Raw genomic sequence first — 24,962 nt, 5'->3', positions numbered from 1 at the left:
AGGGCTTTCTTCAATTCTAGGAAGGGGAGCTACAAAAGAATTGGTGATAATGGTTTCATGAGTTCTATAGGCTCCTCCCCCTTGGTAAAGTTAGTAGAGTGAATTAGTATCTGGCGCCAAGACCGAAAGTTAGGCACAATGCGGTGTAAGGGGTACATACACATGGAATGACCCTTGTTAAGTTAAAGGTCCCCTGTGAACATAGTGATAATACTGATGGGATCGGTGTAGCAAGTAGTATTTTGGTGTATAAGTGCTAAATCCCTCTAGGTTAGTTCCTCACTTAAATCAATATTATATTAGCATAAAGAGAGCGTTAGTGAAGAAAAAAAGAGGGAAAATGTTTGAAGAGAGGCTCGAGGAACCACTGGAAGGTTAGCCAGTGGGGCTACACTATCCACTAGCTTACTATATATATAGTCTTCTTTGATTGGGGCGGGTTATCATTGTGGATAAAACTATTGTTGGAGGGCATTAATTTGTGCTTCTTGAGCTTGCAAATCATAGCCTATTTCTAATTCCCTTTGGTGGCAAGAGCATTTTAGAGTTGGACATTATGTAGGAGGAGGCCATCCTTTTCTTTCTACTACAGTACTCCCATTTCGGCGTGCAGATCTTGGAGTTTTGCCTTAAGGTCTTTAACTTGGATCTCATAATTCTCACAGCTAATCTTGTACATGTCCTTGGTTGGTGCTAGCTGCCCTTCTACTAATACGGCCATGTGTGCTTTTAGCCCAGCTTCTATAGCCTTGAGCTCTGTGTCTTTTTCTTTTAGCGAGTTCTCTAGGGCCTTGCAATCATCCTTGGTGTTGGTGAGGTTTTTTTGAAGATTGAGTAGCTAGGTTTGGGTTTTAGCCTACAGCTTTGCCATCTCATCTTTCTGCTTGTTCGTGTTGCTCTCAACTTGAATTAGTAGTTGCATGTTCGGGTCTTGTCTACTACTAGTGTCACTTGCTTTTGGGAGCCAAGCTCATGAACCTATTGAGTGAGAACGTTGTTGGCGTCTATGATCCCCCACTACTTTTTCTCCGCCTCCTTAGTGAGTTGCTCTATTTCTCCCATCAGTTGCACATTTAGCTTCGTTTGAGAAACTTGCATGTTGTTGCAATAATTGATTTGCAGAAACTTGCATGTGAAAATTGCGCTCCATCATCTAGGCAATAAGGATATTGAGGTCAGAGATGTAGGCTTCCATTTCATGATCCTCCCGCTCCCCTTGCTTCATGTATTCTTCTACCTAGGTGTACTTTAGCTTTTAGTAATGTAAAAGGCCCTTTTATATCTCATGGACTACGACTTGCCTGGTTGTGGCATCGTCCATGTCCTCCAGTTGTAAGCAAAGGGGCTTGTATGGTTCCTCTCCACTTTGGGCTGCTTCCCTTTGTTGCAGTATCCACCTCATCCTAGAGCTAACTTGAATGCTCTCCCGTGCATTGAAAATCGAGAGGGAATTTGAGGCATGTGCCAAATTTAAATTTTGGAGCGCTATAATGTTTTTCTTGGGGTACTCATCGAGTCCTCAACCATGGAGGGGCTTAACCACCATGAGCAATTCTTTTGTACACACTTATTCATTTGTGTCAATTAGCTATCAAGTGTGGGAGTCAAGAAGATGGTGGTGGGGAGCCTGGGGCTTCTTCTGCGATGCTCTTATGGCCTTCAACCGGAGATCTTGTACAAATCTCTACACCACCAACCTCCTTGTATCTTCTAGGATTGTTGAACCCTCTATACTGTTGTTGCCTCAAGGGGTGCACTACTAAGAAACCCTATGTATCATGTGCGTTCAAGGGGTATTTAAAAAGCCCCTTACCTGTGAATTTTTTATGAATAAAATGACCCCTTTTCTTAATTTGGACTAACAGTTTTTTTATTTCAAAACCGATTAAAAAACCCCTTTTGTAAATGCATTTCTATAAATTTACCTTAAATTTTTGAATTAAAAAACCCCTCATTTGAACTCACGTGCTATACTTACATATTTTTAGGTGAACCCCCCGAGCTCTGGGCACTCCGTTCGCCAATGCCCTTTCTCAATGTAGAACAAACAAATGCGTGGTCGATTGCTACCTCAACCACCCTGACCCACGACCACGGCCTCCTCCTTGACCCCGGCCTCCAATAGAGTAGCCATAGGAATTATCCGAACCTCCCGTTGTTTGAGCAAATGCCACTGCAGGATCTTTTTCCTCATTATCCTTCCATTGAATGGGGCCTCTAGCTCGTTAGCCCATCCTATTATAATAGCAATCACTGGTATTATGAGAATTAGAAGTATAGATGGCACACCATTTCTTATTTAGTGCACACTCCATAGCAGGATGACCCGTATTGCGGCACGTCGAGCACCAGACCTCTTTCAACGACTTAGCAGCGGAGGATTCCCCTGACACCACCATGCTGACCTTCCCGCCCTTGTGGGTCTCTGTGGTCGGTTTCACGGGTTCAGCATCCGCGAATCTTCGCTTCTACCACTATCAGAAAAATCCTCATCTGGACTCTCCTCATTTGAATCTTCAGAGGTATTGTGCTTCTTCACATGAGATGAGCTTTCCCTGACTTCTTTTTGGAATTTTGGCTGCTGGGTGTGATTTCGTCCTCCAAAGATTCTTTGGCCAAGATTGCCCTTGCAATCACATCTGGTAGCGCCGTCACCACCTTATCCATAGTCGCTAAGGCTGTACGGAGATCCTTAGACAAGCCCTTAAGAAAAGAGTCATCGAGCACCTCCTGTGCTGGATGTTGATTTTGAGGAACCTGCTGCAACATGACCCGAAACCGAGCTGCATACTCCTCCACTATGCACTTGCCCTGCTTAAGCACACGCAGTTTTCCAAATTTTGGGCGACGGTCTTTTCCATGCAAAAGTGCCGCAAGAACGTCGTCCTCATCGCATCAAAAGTCTATAAATGATACACGGGGTATTCCACCAACCATCGGGAAGCCTTCCCACTCAGAGTGGACTCGAACATGGATTCCATATGTAATTGATCTAGTGGGGGTGGCACATTAAGATTGTATGTCTTCTCAAACTGCCGGATGTGAGCATCCGGATCCTCAAAGATTTCCCGTGAAACTTTGCATACTTAATCTGTCCGTGCGGCTGGGCCATCTGCTATGCTGGGGAAACTACCACTGGTGGCTGTGTTGGTCCTGAGAACAGCTATCGACGAACTGCCGCAGTTGGTAAACTTGAGGGAGTTAGCGACCACCTCTATGCCCACGGAACACGCGGAGGGGGACAGGAATGGCTGCGTAGCTGGGGGATTGCCGCTAGGAGTTGCATCCGGCCCCAGCAACTGCGAAGAAAAAGAACAAGAATTATCCGTCGGATCATCGACATCATCCTCTGTATGATGATGCCACGGGCTGCCCAGTAGTAGGAACCACCAAATCAGGAGGTCCCTGTGAATGCATGCGCATGCAACCGCATCATCAAGAGCACATCGTGGTGGTCGCCAAGTGTATTACGCACTTAAACACTACTACAATAATACGGGAATGATTACTCTCTTAGTATACAGCATCAATTTAAAAGGCAGTTGTTACTGATAAATGAATACATCAATTAAAAAGGCAGTCCCAACTTTTGTTGAGATGTCAAGATCAACATGAGCTGACACTCATCAGGCGCCTGTGTGACTGGTCGACGTTTACATCACTGGTAGGTTTGGTAGCTCGCACCGACATATCTTCGCCAGAGATTCTAGAGTTGGACTACACTGACTAGTCCCACACCTACCCCCCACACCACTTTAGCGTGTTCACATTATGGACCACTTGTATGTACTCTAGTATGTGTGTTAGTCACTTTATCTCTTTAGTAGACCTCTTTTGTTAAAGAAGAAGAAGATCAATTTTTAGCCTCTCATCTTGTCTGTTCTCTTCTAGGGTTTGTGTGAGTGTGTGTGTGTGCTTGTAAGAGCTCAAGCTCTCTTCTAGGGTTTGTGTGAGTGTGTGTGCTTGTAAGAGCTCAATCTCTCTTCCTCCTTGCATCTTTTCATGGTATCAGAGCCTAGTTGATGCTAAGGAGTTGAGCGACAAGAAAGAGAAGAATAGGGAGCAGTAAGAGAGTAAGAGCTTCACCTACTCTTCCCCCTTTGTGTTGGCTACTACACCCTTTGTGTTGGCTACTACTACACCCTTGTTGGGAGAGCTATTCGGGAGGCACCGGGGCAGATGAACTCCAATTGAGGAGATTTCTTTGTGGGAGTGGAGCTGCAGGGCAACTATACTGTCCTTTCAGAGACTGGTTGTGTTATGAGTTCTATTGGGTGTATGTATGCAAGTTGAGGTCACTGGTTGTGACAGTTTGGGTGTAGCATAATACCACTGTGCCGAGAATACAATAGCTTGTGTAGGTCAAACATAAGTGCTATTTATGGTGAGTCTGTGTTGCAAACAAGATGTCAAATGATGAAATAAACCAGATTGTTGCAGAGAGGCTTGACAAGAACAACTTCCATGCTTGGAGGTTTAGATTAACAAATTTCCTGATGGAAAAAGGCTATTGGGACTACATTAAAGGTGAACAAGAGGATGCACTAGAGATACCAGAGATTAATCCAACTGTTGTTGCAGATGTAAAAGAATACAAGGATTGGAATCAAGGAGCAAGGAAAGTCATGTATTAGCTTTCTATTAACATACATGACACTATGATTAGGCATATATAGGATGCCAAGTCACCCAAGGAGGCATGGGACACCTTGGTGAAGCTGTATAAAACTAACACCAAGGCACAAAAGATTTGGTTAAAGAATGAGCTTCATACTATGGAGAAGATAAACATGTCTGTGAATGATTATGCCTTGAAGATCAAGGGCATTATGGAATCCCTTGCATCTATTGGTGTTTCTGTATGATGATGATAAGGTGGAAGTGTGTTAACGTAGTCTTGGGCCACAATACAAGGCATTCAAGACATCTATTCAGACTTAGGAGAACATTCCCAACTTTACAGATTTGGTGTCAATGCTAATCATTGAAGAAAAGAGTTTGGGTGAAGACCAGTTTTCATAAAACAAAAACAATTCAGAGCAGCAGGCCTCCTACACAAGTTCAAGTAGAGGACAGGGTAGAGGTCGTGGAAATGGCCAAGGTGGTGGGTGGCCGAACAAGTAATCAAAATTATGGTCAGCAGCAGCAACAACAGTTCCAGGATTCACAACAATAACACATAAGTGAAAGAGATCAGTTTAGAGGCACGGGGAGTCAAAGAGGTCATGGTAATTGGCAAAGGCAGCATAATGATACACGCGGTTGTTTTTACTATGGTAAGCTTGGACATGTGCACGAAGATTGCTATAAGAAGCAGAATGACATGCAAAATAAAAAAGTGCAGCAAAATAACTATGCGTCCTCTAGCAGAAATAATGAGGATAATGAGAGGTTGTTTGTTATGCAACATGTAGTTAATGTTGTGTTTGGAAATAATGTAGCAGCATGTAAGGATGATGTATGGTATATTGATTTAGGTGCTTCGAATCACATGACAAGTCATGGGGGTGAGTGGTTCAAGGAAATGAAGAGTCTTGAAAGACCAAGTTTTGTTGAAAACCGGGGATGACACTGCTCATCTAATTGTCCTTGTTAAAGATTTTTCATTTTCTATGCAGGATGGTAAGGTGAAGTACCTTTGGAGATGTAATTCATGTTCCAAACATTACAAAGAATCTGGTTTTAGTTGGCCATATGATTGAGGAAGGATTGCCAGTCCTAATGGTTGTTAAGTCAAGACTTTAAAGACAAGTGCAGGTTGGTTACAAAAGGCAATAGAGTGGGCAGAATGTTTACACTAGATGTAAATATGCCTGAAGTGAAAGCTGCAATGTTTGCATAGGGTTCAGGAATTGTTGCAGATACAGACATTTGGCATAAGAGAATTGGGGCATGTAAATGTGTAAAGAATGAAGTCTATGTAGACTAAAGAAATCGAACAGGGCTACCTAAGTTTAAAGCTGATGGCATGTAGAAAGTATGTGAAGCATATCAATTTGGGAAGCAAACAAAGCATGTGTTTTCACATGATAGAAATAATAGCAGGAATGTAATAGATGTGGTGCATTCAGATGTATGGGTGCCTACAAAAACTATGTCTAGGTGGTTGCAGGTACTATATATATAACATTCATTGATGACCATACGAGGAAAGTGTGGGTGTATTTCATGAAGGAGAAGAGTGAAGTCATTTTTAGCATTTCATAGTGATGGCTGAAAAGCAGGTAGGAAAGCATGTAAAGTGCCTAGGGCCAGATGGAGGGGGAGAATACTTCTCCAATGAGTTCTCTAGTTTTGTGAAAGAATGGAATTTAGAGACAATTTACATGTAGTTGTAACACTCCGCAAACGAAATGGAGTTGCTGAGTGAAAAAACAAGCACATTGTAGAGATAGCACGAGCATTGATGACAGAGAAGAATATGCCCGCATAGCTATTGGGCTGAAGCTATTTCTACAGCAGTTTATATCATGAACATGACTCCTGCCCGCAGCCATACATGATGTGACACCAGAGGAAAAATTCAGTGGTACGAAACCTAATTCATCTCACTTGAATGTTTTTGGATGTATTACCTATGTACATGTACCAGATGAGTTGCATACGAAGTTGGATCCAAAGGTAGAAAAATGTGTGTTTATTGGGTATTCCCTTGAGAAAAAGGGATACAGATGTTATAATCCTGCTACACGTGAAGTAAGGGTAAGCAGGGATGTTTTATTTGATGAGATGAGTAGCTGGTATGGTGCCGAAAAAGATGCTATTGGGGTTGTTATAAGTGGAAATGTGGTTGCACAGAATGAAAGTCAGCAATCATAATCATTGAGTGGACTAGGAGAGTCCTCATGCAGTGGTGTTGTTGATAGGCCAGTCTGCGTCATAATACCAGTCCTAAAAATGTAGTTGGTACATCATATAAAGGCAAAGAGAAAGTAGTTGAACCCCTTGGTATGCCTGATATTTCTACAGGGCAGTCTTTTGCTGATAGAGAGTCTAGTGGCTCGGAGATGAGCCTTGATAAGGAGCTTGTGATTCTAGTGATGAAGACACCTAGTGTAAAGAAGGCTTTCAAAGCCATGAATGCAAAGTTACGAAGAACTGCAAGAGTCAAAAACCATGTGCAGAGGTTGACTTATGATGGTTATGTGGCACATCACTATGCTTATACGGCAAACGTTGTGCAGATTATAGAGCCCACATGTTTTGATCACGCTATTGGAAATGTGTATTCGGAGAAAGCTATGGATGAGGAGATGCATGCATTATATGAAAATGAGACTTGGGATTTGGTGCCATTGCCTGAAGGTAAGAAAGCTATTGAATATAAGTGGCTGTATAAGGTGAAACATAGCAATGATGGTAGCATAAGCAGGTACAAGGCTGGATTGGTAGCCAAAGGATATGCACAAACACATGGGATTGATTATGAGGAGACATTTTCCCCAGTTGCAAAGATGGCAACTGTTAGAGATATGATTGTGGTGGCTGTAGCTAAAGGCTGGTTTTTACATTAGATGGATGCAAAAAATGTGTTGTTGCATGGTGACTTGCAAGAAGAAGTGTATATGGATCACCCACTTGGTTTTAAGGATACAGGTCACCCAAAGTATCTATGTAAGCTTTGTAAGGCCTTGTATGGGCTGAAGCAAGCTCCACGAGCATGGCATGACAAGATTGTTGAGTATCTTGTCACTATTAGTTTTCATATGGCAGATGCAGACCACTCTTTGTATGTGCACAAGAGTGATAAGGGTATTGTGATCATCAGCATCTATGTAGATGATCTTATTATTGGGGGTGATAACTTGGAAGAGATTGAGCATGTGAATAGTCTTCTCAAAAGGAAGTTGGACATGAAGGATTTGGGAGATTTGCACTTTTTTTTTTGGGCATAGAGGAGCTGCGGTGGCAACGTGTGAGGTCGCTTGACATCTTCATGAAGGCCTTAGCTAGGATAAAAGTCCCATGATATCGATGCACACCAGACATGCTTCTCAGAGACTCTTATTTACATCGAAAGCGGGATCAAAGGGCATTGCATTGACAAGTTTTGTCCCCATGAAGAGTAGAGCCCTTGCAAATAGGTCAACAATAGTCTACCCCTTCACAAACAGAACGTTAAAGAAGCCTTTTCCTAAATAAAACACTTGGGACACATCTTTCTCATGAAATACATCATCATGCTAACCATCTCCCCAGCTCTACCTTCCTTGTTGGCGGTTTCCCTAGGCATAACAAAATAGCACTACACATAGAAAACAAATGTATTTGCCTTCTAACCAAGTCCCGGGAGATATTAGCACATACCTTCCCACTGCGGATGTTTGCTTTTGCTGAGCTTGAGCATTTAGACGCGAAGAAATCCAGACTTGCTCTCTGCAACTTCTTCGCCTCTCTACTATCACCTTCTTGGTCCTCGCAATTCTTGTTCATCTCCCCCAATCCCCCAATGGCATCCACCATTTCCCGACTCATCGAGTTATTCCCATGAATCTGCCATCCTATGGTTGCTACCACCCCGCCCGCGTGCATGCACGAGATGCACGTCCCCTCGGACTGGTGCATGCAAACTCACGTGTGGATTAATTACCACCCAAGGACACCCCACTCTCCTCACTCCGCATCCCTACCTTGCCTAGACTGTCTCTCAATTAGCAAATTGTTCTATGCCATATGTATAAATTGATATTATCGCCTAGTCTAACAAGTCTGGTGCACACATTACAAAAACTTACTTTTTAATATCTTGCATGTCTTAAAGATGAGAAATAAGTTATCTTTTTTGAATTCTACATCAAATAAGAGTTATCAAAATGCTGTGAATTTTTGAAGATTCATAGTCATTGATCAAGGACAAACCTTATTCAACATGGATTAAAAAGGGATGTATGTTTATACTGGTTACATGTTATTCAATCTCTACTACAAATTACTATAGGTACGATGGGCCTCCGTACATTCAATTACATTTCACGCTCACAACATTCATGCGCATGATACCTCCGCTCAACTGATACAATGACATTTCACGCTCACGACATTTTTCGAAGCATGTTGTCATTACATCACCTACAGCAAGGCTGTTGAATTTGTCAATTCTTATTGGTTTTGTTAAAAAATATTCTCAATTTCAAACACTCTAGTGGTTTTTTTTTTTGGGGGGGGGGACGAAATTGGAAGAATCAATTATGGCAGGGTTCGGGAAAAGTCGGGTTCGCTTCAACCTTGGGCCGGTTCAGATTGTGCGAATACTTGTTCATCTAGAGTCGGGGAGGAAGTGGTAATTTGTTCAAAAATTCCATGAAAAGGATTGAAACCTCATGGAGCTTTTTCGAAAGAGATTCCGACCGGTTCACACTAGCACTAGGAGGATTAATTTATATAGTATATAATATATATATTATACAATATAGTATATAATATAATATATATATTAAACTATACTTAATATTAGTATATAGTATTTAATTTATTATGGTGGATTTAAAGAGAGGTAGAGGGCCGAGGATAAGGTTGGGGATGGGAGTGAGACTGGGAGTGGAGGAAAAAAAAGGGTGGGGCCAGGGATTAGGATTAATAATTTTATTATTATTATTTTTAATATTTCTAAATTCTTCATGGCACATGCGGCAGCGGCCCTGGCCCCTCTGTGCTTCAGCCTTCTCGAATCTCAACTGCATCGAGTCTCGACGATCGTCCTGAGTCTTGACCCTCTTTCTTCTGTAGCTCTGCCTGTGTGTGCACTGGCTTCGAAGCAACGAACGTCAAAACCTGCTTGCCATGATGCCATCGCTTGCAACACTAAACCTTAACTAGGGTTTTTATCTCTCCCTTGCCGCCGCCGCCAGCTCGTGAAGAGGACCGAGTAAATCTTCTTCTCTCTCCCTGGTTTTTTCTTTTCTGCACGGTTTTTATTCTTTGTCGTCTCGACTCTCTATCCTCGAGGTTAGGGGCTATGGCGGCCTCAACTTCGGGTTTTTTACCTCTACTCCCTTTTACAGCCTTTCATATTTCCTTTGTCGCCCACTGCTGCTGCCCACCTCCCATTCTAAACCTTCATATTGGACTCTGGAGTCCTGTTGCATGGCCCCTCCAGACTCCTTCCTATCGCTTTGCATGCACTCGCGGTTCGGCCCCCGGGGCAGGGAATCGCGCTGAGCACACTCAAAGGGGAAGCGTAGACTGTTTCCCTCCAAAAGATTTTCTTTTTTTACAAACCTTCATTTTTGTCACCACAGTCCTTCTTGGCTTGCCTCGTCTTGATAAAAACGATCAAGACTGATGTGAGGAGAGGGTTGGCAAAGTTCCAAATCCCAGTTTTACCCTTTTCTTTTCGTCTAAATGAGAGTGGTGTAGCGTGCGTGCGTGCCTACGAGCTGGTCGAGCCAGATAAAGGATGACAAAGCAGCCCACAAAAATAAATATATATATATATTATATAGTCCAACCATCAACGAGTCACACACAGTAGTGACTCACACCGCCTGTGGGAAGGGTGGGAGCCTGGCATTGAGATCGATGTCCTTCTCTGTTCGGTACAAGTTTGGGGTGGCGAGGAGCTCATGGTGGTTGCTGGCCGACGGGCCATCACCTAAGGTAGCAGGCCACATGTCGCCGTGCCCGGACAAATCACACCTAGGCGACCAATGCCTGCAGGCTTATTAACTGACCAGGCTAGCCTTAACTTGAGTAGCCAATTCAGGGAACTGCAAGGGCAGGCACACCTAAAGGCTTGTGTGTGTGTGTGTGTTTGTGTGTATGTTCGTGCGCAGGCGAGGTTCTTATTCTTTCTATTATCAAATTTTGTAGAAAAGGTGTCTATTTTGAGGTAAGGTTTATGCTTCATCATGGCACCTAAATCAAAAGATAAAAGACAAGGTACACTTCTTACTTGGGCTAGCATTGATGTAACTAAAATTTCTAAAAAGGCTAAAAAGGTTGTTGTTGAGAATGAAATCCGGTTCATCATCAACATTCTAGAGACAAGCTAAGAAATCGTCTAGAGATAAAAAAGTTTAGATACTTTAATGAAATTGTATGTTGAAGGTCTTGAGGACTTGAGTGATTCAGAGTTTGCTGATAGTATAGCCTTGTGGGCTAGCAAAGCTCATCGACATTTATTCACAGCTAATGGTATTTGCTCATTGGTCTTACAATAAAGTTTGTAAGACATGGGTTTTATGCTGATTTTTTGCTTTGTAAACAACTAATGGCCGATGATGAGATATTGAAGTAGTTGTGGATCCTAAGCTCACATGTACTTAGCATTTTTTCTTTCTTTTTTTAAGGGTTATTTGTATATATGCTTAGCTTTTTTCATCTTTTATTGTTTAGAGTTCGTTTTAGCTTTTGATGGTTAAGTTGTTACTAGTTAGTGTTTATTTAATTTTATGAGTGTTTTGTACTATTTTTTAGTTTTCTTACTTGTATGTAATTTTTTTCATGTTTTTTCTTTCTTTCTTTCTAATGCTTTATATTTTATTATTATGTACTTCTTTTAACATGCTTGTCTAATTGTTTAGCTTAGCTTTTATCTTTCTTTCTTTTTATTGTTACAGAATTTTTATAAATGTATGCATTCTCTTTATGTGTCTCTATTGCTTGACTTTTTCTCATTATCCTTTCATTTCTTTCTTTAGTAGTCTCTCTCTTGTTTTTAGTTTTACTTGTTATCTTTCAAATTGAAAAACCAAAATTGGTTTTTATTGTTTTCAACTTTGTGCAGAGACTTAGTGATCTATATACTTCTCTGAGGCCACACACACACACACACACACATATATATCTTCATATATAAGTGTGCGTGTGTGTGTGTGTAGAGCTAGTTGTTTTAGGGTGTTTCAACTTTCAAGTAAGAATGCATAATGATACTACTTTATTATCATCATGATTGCTTATATTGAGTTTAGTAAACCCCAGAAGTAAACCTATCAAATGAGTTGCCTTGCAGGTTTGTATAGTATTGAAAGTACTTTAAGTGCTTCAAGTCTTGGTAAGGGCTCCTCTATACCTCAATCTTCATCCTCTAACTTGATAGGCTTGGCATCTGTATGTAGTTCTTAAGGATGTCAAATTATCTTAGAAGTATAAGTAACATAGTTTTATAGAATGTGCATGCTTCATTGTGAATAGATAAACTTTTTCAAATGCATGTACAGGAACCTTTTTCTCTTCAAAGAGCAATGGTGCTTAGCAACAACCACTAAACGTTTACGGAGATGTCATACCAAGATTGGAAACATGCTTGCTTGCTTCTTTCAAGTATGATTTCTAGTCTCTTTATTTCAACTATGTGAAGTTGTATCAATGGCAAAATGCAGCATCTTAAGGTTTAAATGTTATAGCACATATACACTATGAAATGCATATTATGATGGTTTAGAAAAGTCGTAGAAGGATAGCATATTTAAGTTTAAATTTTATAGCACATGTACATTATGAAATGCATGTTATGATGGTTTAGAAAAGTCGTAGAAGGATATGGTCCGCCTTCTTCAAGTAGCAAGAGGGACTGAGATTCTTCATTCTTGTATGAAGAGAATCATGCCGCCTAAAATTTTGAAATACCTGTTCAACTTGTAGCGAGGAGGATTCATGGCCGGTTCATTAAAAAATATTTCCCGAACCCTGAATTATGGGGTGCATGTTCAATGAAACAAAGACACGTTACATAAGCAAAATGCAATGCATGTGGAGAAATTGCCTCCGCCGGGGCGCACCACCAACATAGTAAAGTTTCATTGGCCAGACTCCTCCCAGCCTGTCAACAACCAACCCTGTAGACAAGGCACCACGAGTCTAAAAGGCTTAAGCACGTGTTTCTGTAGGCATGTGCTGTTGCTTTTGGTGCCATTACGCGTCCACTTGTTGTATATAAAAAGCTGCTATCCACGCCTTGGCGGTAGGCAGCTAATCCAAACACAACCACACCACAGAGAGAATTCTACTTCCTAATAGATATATTCACCATTCCGGCAAATTTCGTCCGTCCATAGTTTTTTTTTTCCGTCCACTCTTCTGTCCTCACTCTTCGTCCACAAATCAACAGTTATAACAGCAGCATGTCCGGAGGAGCTGGAGAAACCCTACGTCATCTGTCGATGGGCGGCCTAGGCCAGCTTACAATCTTCTACTCGGGCAAGGTGAACGTATACGAGGATGTGCCGGCCGACAAGGTAATCAATCATATTTTTATAACACACGTCATTAATTAGTAGAATGGACGGCGCATTGTTCTTAATGTGCCTACTAGTTTAGGCTAACATGAGAGCGCTCACCTGCAGGCAAATGCTATCATGCTGCTTCTCTCGAATGGCAACAACAGCAGTAGAAGTGGTTGCGATAATAGACCCAGCTCGTCGACTAAGCCCGCGCCGCAGGCGATGATCGACACAGAGCCCAGTAGTACAGCTAACAATGTCGGTGAGGTGCGATCTAGATCCTCCGCACCTCCTCCATACACGATCACACAAGTAGAAAGAAAGCAGCGGCTGCAGCAGCCTGTAATCAAGCGATCCCAAGCTGGTATGCATGCTTGACATGACTACTCTCTGATCTCTTCGCCTCTCTCTCCCTCTCTCCCTCTCTCCCTCTGTGTACTGTGTGTGTGTGTGTGTGTGTTGTTGGCCGCCTTCTGACCTTTCCGTGCGTAATACTGTTTGCAGAACTTCCATTCGCGAGGAAGGCATCGCTTGCCCGCTTTCTGGAGAAGCGAAAAGACAGGTATAATCAAATCCAATCCATTAATACGCCCGTCTGATCCTGATTTTGCTCCCATATTGTGTACTTCGGCCGGAGTCGGTTTGGGGTTTTTTTTTCTTTTTTTGGGGTTGGAAGAGCATTATTGATTCATGTGAGGTTCTGATTGATTTTGCAGAGTCGATGCAAAACTCAAAGAATCATCAACAGTCGAAGTTTCATGTTGCTGCAAGAAGATCAAGCTCTTCTGAGGAGTCGCCGCCGACCGAGGAAGACCCACACGTGGCCTGAAGTGATTCGCTTGACAAAAGGCCAACCTTCAAGGTCCACGATTTAAAGGCTCCCGAGTCCCGTCGTATCGGGACCGTTGAAGGGAACTCCAAAACAAACGCGTGGCTTTAAAAAGAAAATGTATAGTAAGCTCAGCTGTCTGCCTCCTTTGAAAATTGAGAGGCAACCCTTCTTCGACTTTGCGGCATGTGCCAAATTTTGGAGGGCTACAATGTTTTTCTTGGGGTACTCATCGAGTCCTCAACCATGGAGGGGCTTAACCACCATGAGCAATTCTTTTGTACACACTCAAATCTTTATTCATTTGTGTCAATTGGCTATATACCTTTGTGATAGTGAGCCTTCATAGCAAAATAAATTGAAATCTTAATGCCATGCCCCCACAAGGCTTGCTATCCCACACATATTCCTCATAGCGGCTCTTTCGTGTTTGGAGAACCCAAAGGGTGCAGTGTAGGAATCAGAGTAAAATTTGTGTCGATCATGTCCTCAAATGTTGTTTGAATGTAAGAGGGCAGGAAGCAGAGGAGATGATAATAATACATGAAGCCACTGTTCGAGAGCCCTTTTTTAAGATCAAAGTGCATGCCTTCCCTGTTGTAGCTATGAACATAATCATCTTGAAAGTCAATAAGAAGAATGATGAGTTTAAAGAACTTGACAGTAGCTACAATGGATGGATTTGGAATTGCCTGCCTTTCATGGACAGTTGTAAGCATGAACTGTTGTCTTTGTTGATTCAATGTATCAAAGTTACTCTCCTCAAAGGTATTGCTGTCTTTGCCTTAGCTTCATCACTATTGAAGCTGCCTTAGCTTCATCACAAGTTGCAGGTTTGAAAATAATCTTCAAGATGCTCAATCCATGCTTCTTCTTCTCTTCTCGTTCCCATAAATGGTTGGTAATGACCTTTTATTTGTAACGTTCTTAAGGGTAAAGTCATCTACATGATCATATTTAAGTCCATATCCATTGCAGTTTCCATGGCCTTGACTCTATCCTGCAACTCCCTTAATAGCTCAATGTATTGTAAGATCGAACCCAACCTATTCAGCAGCTCTCGGTTGTGGGCTTATGGGAACTTCACCAGGTTCTTATTACCACTCATTGTCAGAATTTTCTTGCGCCTTGCCCTTCTCGCGTTAACCTTGTCTACCATCAAAATTTAGACGATCTTCCATCTCTCCATCTTCTCGGCCACCCCCTTCTTCTTCATTCAAATCCATGGAAACTCGAACGCGCATGGCCCTCATTCTTTCCTCCAATTCTTGATTCCTATCAAAAAGTTAGATAACTATCTTTGGAGTTACACCCACATGCAATAATCCCTGTAAGGTCCTCTTCTTGTTCTAGGTTGATTATTGAATCTATTTGATATGCAGCCATCTTGTGACTATACAATAAAATTACAAAAGCTTTTTTTAAAGAAAATAAACTTCTCACTGTATCACAGAAAAAACAATATCACTAGCGGTGAACCTTTGTTTGATTGGCATGAGCAGGGGGTCCACATGCAAGTGCCTTGTTTATATCTGCATATTCTTTGATGGCGAGAGGAAGGGAAATATCGAGGGTGGCTAGATACCAAAGTTGGCAATCGCAACTTAGCCATCATCATCATCATGTATTTCTTCATGGGCCACCTCGTGACTCAACTGTATACTTGCACCACACCCATCGCTTGTAGGCGTCGGCGATCACAAATATGACTATTCTGATCTTGAGTAAGTCTGTCAGCCCCACGGGTTAGCTAGCCTAGAACCTTCACCCACATCGGACCACAAGGATTCTTGGTGCTCCATGTGCGCTAGCTCTCTTGCATCCAGCTTCTCTCACCAACTAGAGGGTACGGTACATGAGTGGGCGGGACCCTTTGGCATATGCATTGGCTTGGATTGGAGTGGTGGGGTCGACATGAGTTATTTGCAAGAGATCTTGTCGCATTAGATGAGGCTTCAAAAGTGGATTCCCTCTTATGATGATTTGCTTGTACTTCGGAGTAGGGAGATCAAGGATGGGGTCAATTGTAGAACCAACCACATCTTATTCATGTTGCGTAGTGTCTACTTCATCATCTGGCTTGCCATCCACGAGTGGTTCCTCTCACGGGTGAGAGTGTTAGTGAGAAAATCAAAGGACAAAACACGGGAGTCACTCTCAGTTAATGGAGTGCTAGTATCATCCGTATTTTTGTTATCATAAATAGTGGATAAGTAAGAGGTTATTGGATTAATAATTGGATAGGTGTTGTTATCCTCATCATCTTGTTTATCCCTATCCCCATCATGGGAAGGTGACAATGGTTTCTTTGTGATAAAGAAATCCTGTAAGATATGCAAATCTTCTTCCCTAGGGAATGAGGAATACTCAATGTGCACTTGGTCAAAGTCGTAGACTAATGTGGTCATTAAGTTTTGTAAGTGTGCACAAATGAGATCAAAAAGTCAAAGAATACCACATAGGGATGATATAGTTTTACTATTATGTTATAGTAGGTGTTGGTGGTGGGTGCACCAAGTTTCTACCCATCCGTATGTTAGCATCCAATTTAGGCTTTCTTCAATTCTAGGAAGGGGAGCCACAAAAAAATTGGTGATAATGGTTTCATGAGTTCTACCGAGGCTCCTCCCCCTTGCTAAAGTTAGTAGAGTGATTTACTTGTACTCGGGAGTAGGGAGATCAGGGATGGGGTCAATTGTAGAACCAACCACATCTGATTCATGTTGCGTAGTGTCTACTTTATCATCTGGCTTGCCATCCACGAGTGGTTCCTCTCACAGGCGAGAGTGTTAGTGAGAAAATCAAAGGACAAAACACGGGAGTCACTCTCAGTTAATGGAGTGCTAGTATCATCCGTATTTTTGTTATCATAAATAGTGGATAAGTAAGAGGTTATTGGATTAATAATTGGATAGGTGTTGTCATCCTCATCATCTTGTTTATCCTTATCCCCATCATGGGAAGGTGACAATGGTTTCTTTGTGATAAAGAAATCATGTGAGATATGCAAATCTTCTTCCTTAGGGAATGAGGGATACTCAATGTGCACTTGTTCAAAGTCGTAGACTAATGTGGTCATTAAGTTTTGTAAGTGTGCACAAATGAGATCAAAAAGTCAAAGAACACCACATAGGGATGATATAGTTTTACTATTATGTTATAGTAGGTGTTGGTGGTGGGTGCACCAAGTTTCTACCCATCCGTATGTTAGCATCCAATTTAGGCTTTCTTCAATTCTAGGAAGGGGAGCTGGAACCATCTCCCCAGCTCTACCTTCCTTGGTGAAACCCTACGTCATCTGTCGATGGGCGGCCTAGGCCAGCTTACAATCTTCTACTCGGGCAAGGTGAACGTATACGAGGATGTGCCGGCCGACAAGGTAATCAATCATATTTTTATAACACACGTCATTAATTAGTAGAATGGACGGCGCATTGTTCTTAATGTGCCTACTAGTTTAGGCTAACATGAGAGCGCTCACCTGCAGGCAAATGCTATCATGCTGCTTCTCTCGAATGGCAACAACAGCAGTAGAAGTGGTTGCGATAATAGACCCAGCTCGTCGACTAAGCCCGCGCCGCAGGCGATGATCGACACAGAGCCCAGTAGTACAGCTAACAATGTCGGTGAGGTGCGATCTAGATCCTCCGCACCTCCTCCATACACGATCACACAAGTAGAAAGAAAGCAGCGGCTGCAGCAGCCTGTAATCAAGCGATCCCAAGCTGGTATGCATGCTTGACATGACTACTCTCTGATCTCTTCGCCTCTCTCTCCCTCTCTCCCTCTCTCCCTCTGTGTACTGTGTGTGTGTGTGTGTGTGTGTTGTTGGCCGCCTTCTGACCTTTCCGTGCGTAATACTGTTTGCAGAACTTCCATTCGCGAGGAAGGCATCGCTTGCCCGCTTTCTGGAGAAGCGAGAAGACAGGTATAATCAAATCCAATCCATTAATACGCCCGTCTGATCCTGATTTTGCTCCCATATTGTGTACTTCGGCCGGAGTCGGTTTGGGGTTTTTTTTTCTTTTTTTGGGGTTGGAAGAGCATTATTGATTCATGTGAGGTTCTGATTGATTTTGCAGAGTCGATGCAAAACTCAAAGAATCATCAACAGTCGAAGTTTCATGTAGCCCCCCCTGCTGCAAGAAGATCAAGCTCTTCTGAGGAGTCGCCGCCGACCGAGGAAGACCCACACGTGGCCTGAAGTGATTCGCTTGACAAAAGGCCAACCTTCAAGGTCCACGATTTAAAGGCTCCCGAGTCCCGTCGTATCGGGACCGTTGAAGGGAACTCCAAAACAAACGCGTGGCTTTAGAAAGAAAATGTATAGTAAGCTCAGCTGTCTGCCTCCTTTGAAAATTGAGAGGCAACCCTTCTTCGACTTTGCGGCATGTGCCAAATTTTGGAGGGCTACAATGTTTTTCTTGGGGTACTCATCGAGTCCTCAACCATGGAGGGGCTTAACCCATGCTTTAAATTTGGCACCCATACGGGAGCCTTTCACAATTTCAAGTGCCAAATGGCACCTCCGTTTTCTGATAAAAGTGCCAACGTGGCACTTTGAAAAAACAAGGGAAGTGCCCAATGGCACCTAGCCTTAGGGGTCTAAGTGACCAGGGGTATATATCCTATATAATATACATAATATAGTAAATATACATGATATAGTAAATATATATGTTTTATCGTGGAATTAGAGCTAATTAAGCAGCGACATCATAGCCTGCATTAAATTGGAGACGGGTGGTTTTGCGAGCAAATTATAGCTTTTGTGTGACACACAGTTGGGCCGCGGCGTGGTGCCACGAATTAGAGCCCTCGTGTCCGACGACTCTCGTGAATTCCAAGACTGCAAAGCCTATAAGCGGCTGAGCACTGGGGAGCTGCAGGCTCTCGGACACTCAAAATAGTGGTGAAAGTCTTCAATAATTTATGATGCCTTTAAAATTCTCTTGCTATAATGTATTTTGTGTGTTGAGAAGACCTCTTTTGAATTGTGAAAGCTTAATGCACTTACAAAACTAATATATTTTCATTACTCAAAGTAAAGTGGTTTGTTATTAAAAGAGGCACTCAAAATTTTAGCCAAAGGTGACATTTTGACACCCATGGTTGATGGCAAAAGTGCCACTAGATTTTATATGGCACCTAGACTTAGGTGCCAAATTTAGAGCCTGGCTTAACCACCATGAGCAATTCTTTTGTACACACTCAAATCTTTATTCATTTGTGTCAATTGGCTATATACCTTTGTGATAGTGAGCCTTCATAGCAAAATAAATTGAAATCTTAATGCCATGCCCCCACAAGGCTTGCTATCCCACACATATTCCTCATAGCGGCTCTTTCGTGTTTGGAGAACCCAAAGGGTGCAGTGTAGGAATCAGAGTAAAATTTGTGTCGATCATGTCCTCAAATGTTGTTTGAATGTAAGAGGGCAGGAAGCAGAGGAGATGATAATAATACATGAAGCCACTGTTCGAGAGCCCTTTTTTAAGATCAAAGTGCATGCCTTCCCTGTTGTAGCTATGAACATAATCATCTTGAAAGTCAATAAGAAGAATGATGAGTTTAAAGAACTTGACAGTAGCTACAATGGATGGATTTGGAATTGCCTGCCTTTCATGGACAGTTGTAAGCATGAACTGTTGTCTTTGTTGATTCAATGTATCAAAGTTACTCTCCTTAAAGGTATTGCTGTCTTTGCCTTAGCTTCATCACTATTGAAGCTGCCTTAGCTTCATCACAAGTTGCAGGTTTGAAAATAATCTTCAAGATGCTCAATCCATGCTTCTTCTTCTCTTCTCCTTCCCATAAATGGTTGGTAATGACCTTTTATTTGTAACGTTCTTAAGGGTAAAGTCATCTACATGATCATATTTAAGTCCATATCCATTGCAGTTTCCATGGCCTTGACTCTATCCTGCAACTCCCTTAATAGCTCAATGTATTGTAAGATCGAACCCAACCTATTCAGCAGCTCTCGGTTGTAAGCTTATGGGAACTTCACCAGGTTCTTATTACCACTCATTGTCAGAATTTTCTTGCGCCTTGCCCTTCTCGCGTTAACCTTGTCTACCATCAAAATTTAGACGATCTTCCATCTCTCCATCTTCTCGGCCACCCCCTTCTTCTTCATTCAAATCCATGAAAACTCGAACGCGCATGGCCCTCATTCTTTCCTCCAATTCTTGATTCCTATCAAAAAGTTAGATAACTATCTTTGGAGTTACACCCACATGCAATAATCCCTGTAAGGTCCTCTTCTTGTTCTAGGTTGATTATTGAATCTATTTGATATGCAGCCATCTTGTGACTATACAATAAAATTACAAAAGCTTTTTTTAAAGAAAATAAACTTCTCACTGTATCACAGAAAAAACAATATCACTAGCGGTGAACCTTTGTTTGATTGGCATGAGCAGGGGGTCCACATGCAAGTGCCTTGTTTATATCTGCATATTCTTTGATGGCGAGAGGAAGGGAAATATCGAGGGTGGCTAGATACCAAAGTTGGCAATCGCAACTTAGCCATCATCATCATCATGTATTTCTTCATGGGCCACCTCGTGACTCAACTGTATACTTGCACCACACCCATCGCTTGTAGGCGTCGGCGATCACAAATATGACTATTCTGATCTTGAGTAAGTCTGTCAGCCCCACGGGTTAGCTAGCCTAGAACCTTCACCCACATCGGACCACAAGGATTCTTGGTGCTCCATGTGCGCTAGCTCTCTTGCATCCAGCTTCTCTCACCAACTAGAGGGTACGGTACATGAGTGGGCGGGACCCTTTGGCATATGCATTGGCTTGGATTGGAGTGGTGGGGTCGACATGAGTTATTTGCAAGAGATCTTGTCGCATTAGATGAGGCTTCAAAAGTGGATTCCCTCTTATGATGATTTGCTTGTACTTCGGAGTAGGGAGATCAAGGATGGGGTCAATTGTAGAACCAACCACATCTTATTCATGTTGCGTAGTGTCTACTTCATCATCTGGCTTGCCATCCACGAGTGGTTCCTCTCACGGGTGAGAGTGTTAGTGAGAAAATCAAAGGACAAAACACGGGAGTCACTCTCAGTTAATGGAGTGCTAGTATCATCCGTATTTTTGTTATCATAAATAGTGGATAAGTAAGAGGTTATTGGATTAATAATTGGATAGGTGTTGTTATCCTCATCATCTTGTTTATCCCTATCCCCATCATGGGAAGGTGACAATGGTTTCTTTGTGATAAAGAAATCCTGTAAGATATGCAAATCTTCTTCCCTAGGGAATGAGGAATACTCAATGTGCACTTGGTCAAAGTCGTAGACTAATGTGGTCATTAAGTTTTGTAAGTGTGCACAAATGAGATCAAAAAGTCAAAGAATACCACATAGGGATGATATAGTTTTACTATTATGTTATAGTAGGTGTTGGTGGTGGGTGCACCAAGTTTCTACCCATCCGTATGTTAGCATCCAATTTAGGCTTTCTTCAATTCTAGGAAGGGGAGCCACAAAAAAATTGGTGATAATGGTTTCATGAGTTCTACCGAGGCTCCTCCCCCTTGCTAAAGTTAGTAGAGTGATTTACTTGTACTCGGGAGTAGGGAGATCAGGGATGGGGTCAATTGTAGAACCAACCACATCTGATTCATGTTGCGTAGTGTCTACTTTATCATCTGGCTTGCCATCCACGAGTGGTTCCTCTCACAGGCGAGAGTGTTAGTGAGAAAATCAAAGGACAAAACACGGGAGTCACTCTCAGTTAATGGAGTGCTAGTATCATCCGTATTTTTGTTATCATAAATAGTGGATAAGTAAGAGGTTATTGGATTAATAATTGGATAGGTGTTGTCATCCTCATCATCTTGTTTATCCTTATCCCCATCATGGGAAGGTGACAATGGTTTCTTTGTGATAAAGAAATCATGTGAGATATGCAAATCTTCTTCCTTAGGGAATGAGGGATACTCAATGTGCACTTGTTCAAAGTCGTAGACTAATGTGGTCATTAAGTTTTGTAAGTGTGCACAAATGAGATCAAAAAGTCAAAGAACACCACATAGGGATGATATAGTTTTACTATTATGTTATAGTAGGTGTTGGTGGTGGGTGCACCAAGTTTCTACCCATCCGTATGTTAGCATCCAATTTAGGCTTTCTTCAATTCTAGGAAGGGGAGCTGGAACCATCTCCCCAGCTCTACCTTCCTTGGTGAAACCCTACGTCATCTGTCGATGGGCGGCCTAGGCCAGCTTACAATCTTCTACTCGGGCAAGGTGAACGTATACGAGGATGTGCCGGCCGACAAGGTAATCAATCATATTTTTATAACACACGTCATTAATTAGTAGAATGGACGGCGCATTGTTCTTAATGTGCCTACTAGTTTAGGCTAACATGAGAGCGCTCACCTGCAGGCAAATGCTATCATGCTGCTTCTCTCGAATGGCAACAACAGCAGTAGAAGTGGTTGCGATAATAGACCCAGCTCGTCGACTAAGCCCGCGCCGCAGGCGATGATCGACACAGAGCCCAGTAGTACAGCTAACAATGTCGGTGAGGTGCGATCTAGATCCTCCGCACCTCCTCCATACACGATCACACAAGTAGAAAGAAAGCAGCGGCTGCAGCAGCCTGTAATCAAGCGATCCCAAGCTGGTATGCATGCCTGACATGACTACTCTCTGATCTCTTCGCCTCTCTCTCCCTCTCTCCCTCTCTCCCTCTGTGTACTGTGTGTGTGTGTGTGTGTGTGTTGTTGGCCGCCTTCTGACCTTTCCGTGCGTAATACTGTTTGCAGAACTTCCATTCGCGAGGAAGGCATCGCTTGCCCGCTTTCTGGAGAAGCGAGAAGACAGGTATAATCAAATCCAATCCATTAATACGCCCGTCTGATCCTGATTTTGCTCCCATATTGTGTACTTCGGCCGGAGTCGGTTTGGGGTTTTTTTTTCTTTTTTTGGGGTTGGAAGAGCATTATTGATTCATGTGAGGTTCTGATTGATTTTGCAGAGTCGATGCAAAACTCAAAGAATCATCAACAGTCGAAGTTTCATGTAGCCCCCCCTGCTGCAAGAAGATCAAGCTCTTCTGAGGAGTCGCCGCCGACCGAGGAAGACCCACACGTGGCCTGAAGTGATTCGCTTGACAAAAGGCCAACCTTCAAGGTCCACGATTTAAAGGCTCCCGAGTCCCGTCGTATCGGGACCGTTGAAGGGAACTCCAAAACAAACGCGTGGCTTTAGAAAGAAAATGTATAGTAAGCTCAGCTGTCTGCCTCCTTTGAAAATTGAGAGGCAACCCTTCTTCGACTTTGCGGCATGTGCCAAATTTTGGAGGGCTACAATGTTTTTCTTGGGGTACTCATCGAGTCCTCAACCATGGAGGGGCTTAACCCATGCTTTAAATTTGGCACCCATACGGGAGCCTTTCACAATTTCAAGTGCCAAATGGCACCTCCGTTTTCTGATAAAAGTGCCAACGTGGCACTTTGAAAAAACAAGGGAAGTGCCCAATGGCACCTAGCCTTAGGGGTCTAAGTGACCAGGGGTATATATCCTATATAATATACATAATATAGTAAATATACATGATATAGTAAATATATATGTTTTATCGTGGAATTAGAGCTAATTAAGCAGCGACATCATAGCCTGCATTAAATTGGAGACGGGTGGTTTTGCGAGCAAATTATAGCTTTTGTGTGACACACAGTTGGGCCGCGGCGTGGTGCCACGAATTAGAGCCCTCGTGTCCGACGACTCTCGTGAATTCCAAGACTGCAAAGCCTATAAGCGGCTGAGCACTGGGGAGCTGCAGGCTCTCGGACACTCAAAATAGTGGTGAAAGTCTTCAATAATTTATGATGCCTTTAAAATTCTCTTGCTATAATGTATTTTGTGTGTTGAGAAGACCTCTTTTGAATTGTGAAAGCTTAATGCACTTACAAAACTAATATATTTTCATTACTCAAAGTAAAGTGGTTTGTTATTAAAAGAGGCACTCAAAATTTTAGCCAAAGGTGACATTTTGACACCCATGGTTGATGGCAAAAGTGCCACTAGATTTTATATGGCACCTAGACTTAGGTGCCAAATTTAAAGCCTGGCTTAACCACCATGAGCAATTCTTTTGTACACACTCAAATCTTTATTCATTTGTGTCAATTGGCTATATACCTTTGTGATAGTGAGCCTTCATAGCAAAATAAATTGAAATCTTAATGCCATGCCCCCACAAGGCTTGCTATCCCACACATATTCCTCATAGCGGCTCTTTCGTGTTTGGAGAACCCAAAGGGTGCAGTGTAGGAATCAGAGTAAAATTTGTGTCGATCATGTCCTCAAATGTTGTTTGAATGTAAGAGGGCAGGAAGCAGAGGAGATGATAATAATACATGAAGCCACTGTTCGAGAGCCCTTTTTTAAGATCAAAGTGCATGCCTTCCCTGTTGTAGCTATGAACATAATCATCTTGAAAGTCAATAAGAAGAATGATGAGTTTAAAGAACTTGACAGTAGCTACAATGGATGGATTTGGAATTGCCTGCCTTTCATGGACAGTTGTAAGCATGAACTGTTGTCTTTGTTGATTCAATGTATCAAAGTTACTCTCCTTAAAGGTATTGCTGTCTTTGCCTTAGCTTCATCACTATTGAAGCTGCCTTAGCTTCATCACAAGTTGCAGGTTTGAAAATAATCTTCAAGATGCTCAATCCATGCTTCTTCTTCTCTTCTCCTTCCCATAAATGGTTGGTAATGACCTTTTATTTGTAACGTTCTTAAGGGTAAAGTCATCTACATGATCATATTTAAGTCCATATCCATTGCAGTTTCCATGGCCTTGACTCTATCCTGCAACTCCCTTAATAGCTCAATGTATTGTAAGATCGAACCCAACCTATTCAGCAGCTCTCGGTTGTAAGCTTATGGGAACTTCACCAGGTTCTTATTACCACTCATTGTCAGAATTTTCTTGCGC

At 42.4% G+C, this 24,962-nt stretch overlaps 3 protein-coding genes across 3 annotated transcripts; all 3 read left to right on the top strand.

Moving 5' to 3' along the window:
• Nucleotides 1-12,913: 12,913 nt before the first annotated feature.
• On the top strand, nucleotides 12,914-14,309 carry LOC147620373 (protein TIFY 10b-like). Its single transcript, XM_086824621.1, has 4 exons — nucleotides 12,914-13,175; nucleotides 13,284-13,524; nucleotides 13,665-13,722; nucleotides 13,877-14,309. The coding sequence occupies exons 1-4, from the start codon at nucleotides 13,062-13,064 to the stop codon at nucleotides 13,947-13,949; spliced, it is 486 nt and encodes a 161-aa protein (XP_086680747.1). The 5' UTR covers nucleotides 12,914-13,061; the 3' UTR covers nucleotides 13,950-14,309.
• A 2,935-nt stretch (nucleotides 14,310-17,244) lies between these two features.
• On the top strand, nucleotides 17,245-19,700 carry LOC147620372 (protein TIFY 10b-like). Its single transcript, XM_086825390.1, has 4 exons — nucleotides 17,245-17,368; nucleotides 17,477-17,717; nucleotides 17,860-17,917; nucleotides 18,072-19,700. The coding sequence occupies exons 1-4, from the start codon at nucleotides 17,294-17,296 to the stop codon at nucleotides 18,151-18,153; spliced, it is 456 nt and encodes a 151-aa protein (XP_086681516.1). The 5' UTR covers nucleotides 17,245-17,293; the 3' UTR covers nucleotides 18,154-19,700.
• A 2,467-nt stretch (nucleotides 19,701-22,167) lies between these two features.
• LOC147620371 (protein TIFY 10b-like) lies at nucleotides 22,168-24,623 on the top strand. The gene is made up of 4 exons (XM_086825389.1): nucleotides 22,168-22,291; nucleotides 22,400-22,640; nucleotides 22,783-22,840; nucleotides 22,995-24,623. The coding sequence occupies exons 1-4, from the start codon at nucleotides 22,217-22,219 to the stop codon at nucleotides 23,074-23,076; spliced, it is 456 nt and encodes a 151-aa protein (XP_086681515.1). The 5' UTR covers nucleotides 22,168-22,216; the 3' UTR covers nucleotides 23,077-24,623.
• The last annotated feature ends 339 nt before the right edge of the window (nucleotides 24,624-24,962 follow it).

The sequence above is a fragment of the Cibotium barometz genome, chromosome 31 (assembly GCF_041138505.1).
Source record: "Cibotium barometz isolate CiBa-2024 chromosome 31, ASM4113850v1, whole genome shotgun sequence".
Classification (NCBI taxonomy): Eukaryota; Viridiplantae; Streptophyta; class Polypodiopsida; order Cyatheales; family Cibotiaceae; genus Cibotium; species Cibotium barometz.
The sequence above is the reverse complement of the archived record's forward strand: the minus strand, read 5'-3'. Positions and strand labels throughout refer to the sequence as shown.

What these genes read in the sequence shown, in the direction of transcription:
- LOC147620373 (XM_086824621.1), top strand. Translation starts at nt 13,062, where the DNA reads ATGTCCGGAGGAGCTGGAGAAACCCTACGTCATCTGTCGATGGGCGGC. An exon ending in AGGATGTGCCGGCCGACAAG is followed by an intron (nt 13,176 to 13,283) that starts GTAATCAATCAT and finishes GCTCACCTGCAG; the next exon opens with GCAAATGCTATCATGCTGCT. An exon ending in AATCAAGCGATCCCAAGCTG is followed by an intron (nt 13,525 to 13,664) that starts GTATGCATGCTT and finishes TACTGTTTGCAG; the next exon opens with AACTTCCATTCGCGAGGAAG.
- LOC147620372 (XM_086825390.1), top strand. Translation starts at nt 17,294, where the DNA reads ATGGGCGGCCTAGGCCAGCTTACAATCTTCTACTCGGGCAAGGTGAAC. An exon ending in AGGATGTGCCGGCCGACAAG is followed by an intron (nt 17,369 to 17,476) that starts GTAATCAATCAT and finishes GCTCACCTGCAG; the next exon opens with GCAAATGCTATCATGCTGCT. An exon ending in CTGGAGAAGCGAGAAGACAG is followed by an intron (nt 17,918 to 18,071) that starts GTATAATCAAAT and finishes TTGATTTTGCAG; the next exon opens with AGTCGATGCAAAACTCAAAG.
- LOC147620371 (XM_086825389.1), top strand. Translation starts at nt 22,217, where the DNA reads ATGGGCGGCCTAGGCCAGCTTACAATCTTCTACTCGGGCAAGGTGAAC. An exon ending in AGGATGTGCCGGCCGACAAG is followed by an intron (nt 22,292 to 22,399) that starts GTAATCAATCAT and finishes GCTCACCTGCAG; the next exon opens with GCAAATGCTATCATGCTGCT. An exon ending in CTGGAGAAGCGAGAAGACAG is followed by an intron (nt 22,841 to 22,994) that starts GTATAATCAAAT and finishes TTGATTTTGCAG; the next exon opens with AGTCGATGCAAAACTCAAAG.